The 8,204-nt window shown below is 34.6% G+C and overlaps 2 protein-coding genes and 1 long non-coding RNA gene across 4 annotated transcripts; 1 reads left to right on the plus strand and 2 right to left on the minus strand.

Moving 5' to 3' along the window:
- The first annotated feature begins 852 nt into the window (after window positions 1–852).
- LOC119643593 (polyadenylate-binding protein-interacting protein 2-like) lies at window positions 853–1,834 on the plus strand. The gene is made up of 2 exons (XM_038042976.1): window positions 853–1,095; window positions 1,154–1,834. The coding sequence occupies exons 1-2, from the start codon at window positions 952–954 to the stop codon at window positions 1,388–1,390; spliced, it is 381 nt and encodes a 126-aa protein (XP_037898904.1). The 5' UTR covers window positions 853–951; the 3' UTR covers window positions 1,391–1,834.
- Window positions 1,835–1,926: 92 nt separating this feature from the next.
- LOC119643594 lies at window positions 1,927–3,995 on the minus strand. Of its 2 annotated transcripts, XR_005248343.1 has the most exons (6): window positions 3,800–3,995; window positions 3,021–3,738; window positions 2,896–2,960; window positions 2,766–2,824; window positions 2,661–2,711; window positions 1,927–2,601 (listed from the first exon to the last, which is right to left on the minus strand). It is a non-coding gene; the product is annotated as an uncharacterized LOC119643594 (long non-coding RNA). The 2 variants fall into 2 exon arrangements; XR_005248342.1 differs by having other exon boundaries at window positions 2,661–2,824.
- A 247-nt stretch (window positions 3,996–4,242) lies between these two features.
- LOC119643595 (TBC1 domain family member 25-like) lies at window positions 4,243–4,703 on the minus strand. The gene is made up of 3 exons (XM_038042978.1): window positions 4,628–4,703; window positions 4,415–4,562; window positions 4,243–4,334 (listed from the first exon to the last, which is right to left on the minus strand). Exons 1-3 carry the CDS (start codon window positions 4,673–4,675, stop codon window positions 4,243–4,245), a joined length of 288 nt encoding a protein of 95 aa, XP_037898906.1. The 5' UTR covers window positions 4,676–4,703.
- Window positions 4,704–8,204: the final 3,501 nt, after the last annotated feature.

Consider the following 8,204-nt stretch of genomic DNA (forward strand, 5'->3'; position numbering starts at 1 on the left):
TGCATAAATACTCCTTAAATGTCGGATGAAATAAGAATGGCGCAGAATACAGCTCATATATTATATTTCTTTTAAAAACCCCTTGAAACTCCTTTGCACTTGTACTCCTCGTAGGACATTTAATGCTGCCCGGATGTATCCTACGCTAGCCGCTTTGCTCCACAGTATTAAAATTTAAAGAACAGTAGTTCCATATATGTTAAACCTTTCATGCATACGTTTTATTTGGTTTGGTTATACATTCAATATACATATTTCCGGAATTTATGGCTAACGTTTGCAACACCTAGAAGGAAGAATCAGGAGCTCTACGAAGCATATATATTCTTAATCATAATTAAGTTCTGAATTGTTCATTCATAGTTTTCTACTTTTGCATTGTATACTATAATAACTTTTCTTCTCTTACTGCGCATTGGTATACAATTCGATTAATTTAACCCAAGAATAAATTCTAAGACTGAACTTCTAAAGCACTAGCGCCTAAAGCTATCGGACTTGGACACTTGAGATTTGAACTCACGACCATTCAGTTGTTAGTAGAGATCCTTTGCCTCATCGGTCACTCAGGCGGATGATATTACGTAATGAATTCCGATTGTTTTAATGAAAGAATTGTTCATTTTGCTAATAATTATTACTTTGTCCTATACCAAGCGCACTTCTTCTTTGATAATAGCCAGTGGCCATCACATCTCGAGAAAATCGCTGCTAAGTTATGTAGGGTCCCATTAGAATGTTTTGAGTAAATCAAAAATAAAGATTATGAATATGTTTCCTGACGATCAGATATCGACCAATTTATTAATTAAACTTAGATCGATTTATTGATCGTCTAATGGAGTCAAATAAACAAAAAAGTTCGAATAAAATAAAAAATTCATATATAAAAATTCTTTTCGCTTCAGTTTATTAATAACGCAACTTAAACAAGAATTTTCACTCTTTAAAATGATTATGAAAGCTCCTTCAAGCGATTGGTGTGACCAATTCGAACAATATGTAGTGGAAGACGAATCTGATAATGATTTAGATGATGAACAAGATTTCTCTGAGTACTTATGGATGGAAAACGAAGAAGAGTTCGACAAAATAGTAAGGAAGCTATTCCATTTTTAAAAAGGCGTATTGTTGCATTAAATTCTCTTTTAAGGAATTACAGCGTCTTGAAGAAGAGGAATTGATGAAAGAGCGCATAGACGCCATGTTGGAAGACGAATTGGAAACACAACTATGTGAGTGGCAGAAAGCCAGGAATGATAAACTGAATGCGGCACTCTCTTCAATTTCAGTTACTAGTAGAAACACACTGGCCGTCAATTCGTTGCTGAATCCTTCGGCTGACGAGTTTATTCCTCGCAGCCGTTTATTTATAGATCTGGGAACATAGTAATTCGATCTAGGTTTTCCTCTGTATCTTCAGAGAATGTCCTCTTCAAAACTCTAAAATGATTATATGACCTGCTTGTTGCCATTTTCCCAAGTAGTAATGTCAATTCTAATAAAATCTGGAGTATATTTATACAAACATTTCAGGACAACAAGCTTCATAAAAACAAACTTAAAAAAATTGTTTTCCAGACATATTTTTAAAATTATCTCAGTTTAACTGTGTATGTATGTATTTTAAGATTTGTTAACAAATAATAAGTGACAAGAGTGTCCATGTTCATTGGTCTCTTATAGGCAAATGTGGTTACTCTCTGTGTGATTTCTTTTAATCCTTTAATGTGATATACGTATTTAGAATACAACTGTACTTGATAAATATGTAAGTGTCATTTCATAGAGGGACGATAATTAGTCATCTGAGCCTCTACTGTCTGACAATGGAAAAACACAATAATTAATCTTAATGGCGACAGGGCAGTGTTAAAATCATAAGTGTTCTCTAAATATGGCTTTTCTGTTATCGTTTCTGATAAATATTTATAAAATTTTGTTTGTATTCAAAAAAAAATAAATAAATAAAAAAATAAAATAAAAATATATGCTATCTAATCCACGTCTTTTAGTTTAACGTAATTTGGTAATAAGCAAAATTTGTCGGTGCAGTTGCAAAAATCTGATAGATGCCTAAAGCAGAAGTCTTCGATGGAAATAAATTAGAAGGAACAATGTGTAATGATGAGCATATCGGACAGAGTAACAAGTTCTAGTTGATAATGTACGCAAGGGCGTCGTATGCAAAAAGTACGTTGTTGTTGGCGCATAGTGGGCGGTAACGATGTTCTTGGGGTGTTGCCGCTCATAAAATTTGAATTTCATTTGTGACATTCACACTGCCAGCTGCTAGATGGTCAGCACCCATTGTCCAAAGTTGGCTCCTTATCGGCTTCCTGGCACTGTTTTCCACACCACCCTTGAGGTGCCGTGATAGGCGCGTTGCCAATTGTTTTAAATAGCTGGCTCCCCTTTAGGCTTACACCATTGTAAACTTAAAACTATAATAATATTTACAATAACAAATAAATCCCCGCTTATTAATATAATATAAATACATAATATAAATGCAAATAATATAGATAAGATAAGATTATTAAATAAATATACGGCAGTATGCTGCTTGACAGTGGTGCTGTGTTGAACGGTTGTTGATATCTGCAAAGGTAAAATAATTTAATTACTACATTCATATATAAAGATGATCACAAACTTACCCTTTGGCATTCTGCTGAAGCGATAGTGCGTATGTTTTTTTTTTTTTTAATCTAAAATGAAATAAAAGCATACATAATAATAAGAAAGGGTAAATGCAAACTTACCTTTGGCATGCAGTGAACCTTCATCTATATGAGGCGGTGGACGGCGGCGCTGTTTAAATCTAAAGTAAAAAACGAGAACGTAAATAAGTAATTTATTAATATATTTATTAAACATTTCAATTATCTTTACTTTGCTGCTTTTCTCGCACGATTTTCCATAAATGTAAGTGTGTGGATGGAACTTTTTAATCCAAACTAAAAAATGAGAACGTAAGAGAGTAATTTATTAGTGAATTCATATAATGTTGTAATTACCTTAGAATGCAGACGCGTTCCGATCAATTGACCCCCTGATGTTTTTGCCTGTTAGCAGCGTAAACAGTATGAATCCCAGTAACTTAATTCGGTGCATCATCCCGCACCATGTGCTGGTCCATTGCTGAGTAAAACACATCATAGGCTTGGTCGAACGTCCCGTCGACTTTCGAGAACGCCGGCTTAAGATACTTGCTGGTAAGTGTCAAGTTATTTACGGGGTCCTTTGCTACTTTCCGACCCATCACCTCTTCGCAAAAATTGTCCTTCTCTTCCGTCATGTCACGCAAGCAGTGACGGAAATTCAGCTGCTCAGGGATGTAGCGCGCTATTCCGAATGCCGTGAGCGATTTGAGGTATTCCCAAAATTCTGCGTCATAGTAACTCAATGCTTCAGTTAGATGAGCAAATTTCTGCGTCATTGCGATTCCATTCAACATAAAATTACCCTTCACACGACTCATTATCGCCCAAAAGCAAATGTAAGCTTGTGCTTCATCATTCATGGTGACTAATAAAGGTGAGGCGATATCAGACATGCCCTGACAATAGCTTACTGAAGGATGATTAAGCGCATATGTAGTAAGTATATTGAAAAGCGATGCAATGTTCTGGTCGTCGTCGTTGCTGGCGTAGAATGGATGCAAATGATCGGTTCTTAAAACATCCTTTTTGACCATACTAGTTACATAAGCTAATTCGCCAGTAGCCATACAACCTAATAGAGAGTTTGAAATTATATAAAATATTTATTGAATTAAATAATATTTTTGACGCACCGTTTTTAACGCCTGCTTTCCAAGTGTCTCGCAGTTTATAGTAATATTCAGACTTGCGACGCATATAATTCATACGTTGCACTTGGATATACGTTGAGAATGTGTTTCCACACCACTCGCCTGAGACTGGGATCAACACCGCCAAAGAATATCACTTTACGCAACTCATCACTTCTTTGTATCTGACCCAAAGCATCTAACAACACAAAGGCGGACGTGGCGGTATAGCAGCTATTGTTTCCTCTGACAAATTAAAAGCTTTTTGTACCATGGAAAATGTTTTACCCATTTGGTTCATAATGAGACCGGGCAATTTATTTTGCATTTGTTGCATATATTTCTGGGAGGCACCCAAAGATTGCTGCAGAGGCGACATCAAATCCCTGGCAGCTGAACTACCCGCCAATGCTGTTGCAGCGGTATTCCCAGAATTGGCTAAAGTGTTAGGTGTAGTCGCACAATTGGAATCGCATTCTTTCACGCTCGTATGTGGCTTTATATCCATTTGCAAAGTAAGGCAAGGCTCCGTTGATGTCTGAATGGAAATATTATGTATACGTAAGAAAGCCGCATCTAAATCCCAATCGGATAGCACTGAGAGATAAATTTCATTACCTGCTGGATTGTACGCTTTATACTTAATGGAAAAATCAGACTTTATATCAAATGCTTTAGCAAGCAATGAATATAAAACCTCCAGCGAGATGATTTGCGGATCTACGCTAAATTTCCGCCATTCTGGTGGAGTATTTATTTCACATTTCTAGAAGAAAAAATTACATAAATTTGAATAAAAGAATTTTAAATACTTCTCTCTGCCATGCTTGCCTTCACTTTGACATGAACTGCTTCCCTGGGCAAGACACTGTTAGACATATTTTGGAGAATTATTTTTCGTAGATGTATTCTACCCCTTTTTTATATTTCTTTAGTAATTTTTTTTATTCGATATTCCCCCATACATATATGAGAAGGCAATCGGTTTATTTATTGCCAAATATAGCGTATAAGAAAATGCTCAGCTGTTTTGTTAAATGCGAAAAAAAAACAAATTCGCATTGCCAGATTTGTTGGCGGCCGCCATTAGAGTTACCAATATTTCGAATTTCCTACTCACACATTGTATTGCGATATGGTATCTTTCAAAGCTTTTATCCTTGCATGAAAGAAAAGATTTGTCAGCAAAGTGCACCACCACTTTAATTCTTCTTCTTATTTCTTGTTTTTTGCTAACTTTCCAATATTTTTATTACATTCTTATTTGAAATGTTCACACACTATTTATTTTGACTTCGTTTTTCTTACTTAATTTACACGCACACAAGCAACAGCGTCAATATATTCTTACGTGATCACTATTAAGTTTTTAATGAATATTTTTTTTAAACATTATCAATAATATTCTAAATTCGTTGTCTCTTAATCCGAAATTTACTTGCGTACTATTACTAAAATAATCTTTAGCTTTATAAGTGAAAAAATCTGTTAAATGCAGCTTTATAAGTGAAAAAATCTGTTTTAAACATATTCGTTGCAAAATGAAAATTGCCGTCGGCATTTCATTGACTATACTTCAATCCTTATTTTGAGCATATTTAAACCTGTCTGTCAGGGATTTTTCTGTCTATTGACTTGATTTGGCGCAAAGGTTTTATTCAAAATTAAATGAAGAAAATGAAAATGAAGTTTTCCTTTGTTTTACCGACGGCTTTGCATTTAACAGAATCGAATCCCCCTGATCTGTGATTTAACAGAATCGAATCCCTTTGGTATGTTATTTAACGGAATTGAATCCCTTTGATCTGTTATTGAACAGAATCGAATCCATTTGGTCTGTTATTTAACAGAATCGAATCCCTTCGATCTGTTATTTAGCAGAATTGAATCTCTTTTGTCAATTAAGTTGTTAAGTTGGGCATTTAACCATTTATTTATTATTAGCGACTCTGTGCTTTGGCTTTCAACAGGGAATCTAACCTCAAGGTGGAAGACCGGGCTTATATGCTTAATGTCCGTTTCTCCGTAGGCGAAATGTAAAAACAGTGGTATCGCCAAAAGTGCAATAATGCAATAATTTTATTTATTTACATTTTATAATTATAATTTTATTTGTTTAGTTATATTTTAAATTACGATGACAGATTTTATTAATGTGGATTCGTTTGTTTGCTATTTTACATTATTTTGATATTTTTTGATGTTATTTTTTAACATTTAACTTATCTAAATAAATCCGACCTTACACACGGCCAATTGCTTAACGGCAGTCATATTCTTAAGAAAATTAACGTTTTTTGAAGCGCGAGGTATGATTTCATCCCATACTTGTAAAATTGAATAAGTTTAGTTTGCTTATTTTCCAAAAACCTAAACATCTAGAGGTGATGATAGAAGAGCAAAAGCGACCAAGTCAAGGAAAAAGAATCGGAAACAATCAGAAAACCATTAAAACCATTAAAAAGAAAAACAATTTCTTTTATATATATATATATATATATATATTGTAGAAATAATAGATTGATGCGGTGTAATGTAAATGATGATGTTTTAGTTTATATTAAGTGTACCGCAGTTTAGTCCTAAGCTGTTCGGTTTCAATACGCCCATTTCGATCCAGCCTTGAATGACAGCCATAATTACTAAGGTAACCAAAAATTTTCAACCGCTGAGGCACTATTTTTTCTCCAATACCATTCTACCAAGCCCTCATCCCGCCCAATACAATCGTTCCTGCAAATTTCCACTTATAATGGGAACCAAACAAGCCAAAATCGACAATCCCAACGCTAACGTCGTTAACAACGTCGAAATAAACGACCATGCGTCTCAACTCCAACTTATTATATATTTAGCAACAATATCAATAATCTTAAGCGCCATTCACTTTTTAATGACCCTACATCTATTACACAAAAAACAATTAAAAAAGAAATACACAAAACAATCCACCGACACACTGAACGTCTAATACAAAACATTATTCCCAAAATTTTTCCTACCAAGCTAAGTTCAAGAATAATTTTATACATTTATAAAGATGGTTCCAGGAAAGGAAAACCAGCAATAACCAGTAAAATAAACATTTTTTTTTGAAAATCTTACCAAGCTAAGCTCAACAATGATTTTATAAAAATACAAAAAAAAAAATTAATACATACATTCAAATATAAATACGTATATTTTAATGGAAAGAATAAACAAAATTAATATTTCCATAGACAGAATAATTTCCAACCTCAGAAAGTTAGGAAATAAAACATACAAAAAGGAAACAATCGAAAATAAACTTGAAAAATTAGAAAATTATAGAACCAGAGTTCGTAACATATTAGAAGCTAACACTAAACCTGAGCAACCAAACCTAGTGAGTAAAATGGAAGCATTTAAAAAAAAAATATAACACAGCAAAAGAACTGTTAGAAATCGAAGCTACCAAAGAATCACTAAAAGACATAAACCCCAGTAAAACGGACAATACAATAGAATCAAAAATGGATTTCAATTTAGAAATAGCTTCCAAATCCATACCCACTTTCACTGGCAACTACAAAGACATGGTAGAATGGTATTGGAGAAAAAATAGTGCATCAGCGGTTGAAAATTTTGGTTGCCTTAGTAATTATGGCTGTCATTCAAGTCTGGATCGAAATGGGCGAGGTCGGCCGCAGGATCAAAATGTAAAGGAATTGACGATGCGCTAATGCGACAATGGGCAGGATCGAGCGTGGAAAAATTTTGGAAATATAGCAGGTTACCGCAGGATCGATTACAGGATCGTGTTGGGCAGGATCGGAGCAGGATCGTCATTAATGATATAGTCTAAGAGTTGGCAGGATCAGATCAGGATCGGTCGCAGAATCGTCATGTAGCGATGCTCTAATGCGACAATGGGCAGGATCGCCGTGTAAAAATAATAGATTGATGCGGTGTAATGTCAATGATGATGTTTTAGTTTATATTAAGTGTACCGCAGTTTAGTCCTAAGCTGCTCGGCTTCTGTACGCCAAGTCTAGCCGTCTCATTTAGTGCCAATGAAGCTCGGCAAGAGACGTTCCCTAACTTTAAGCTTAGGCGGATTTAACGCCTTTAATAAAACAGCGAGTTAATACGCTTGATTGAATTGCTGTCAAACAATTGATTTTTATTCAATTCTTACCTGGCTATTTATACATGAATTATTACACTAAATTATGCTAACGTAAACAAATAGTAATTGTTTTACTTGGGACGCCTGGCATCGTATTGCAATACCCATTTCGTAATGCAATACCCAGCCAGTTGAAGTGCGACAAAATTTTTCTTTTACTTTTTTTTTTTGTTACAGAATTGTGCAAATTTAGCATAATTCTGTCGCACTTCAAAGTGGATGCATACGACGGTATGCGATCACACTACAATATATATA

Source organism: Glossina fuscipes, unplaced genomic scaffold (assembly GCF_014805625.2).
Source record: "Glossina fuscipes isolate IAEA_lab_2018 unplaced genomic scaffold, Yale_Gfus_2 61362, whole genome shotgun sequence".
Classification (NCBI taxonomy): Eukaryota; Metazoa; Arthropoda; class Insecta; order Diptera; family Glossinidae; genus Glossina; species Glossina fuscipes.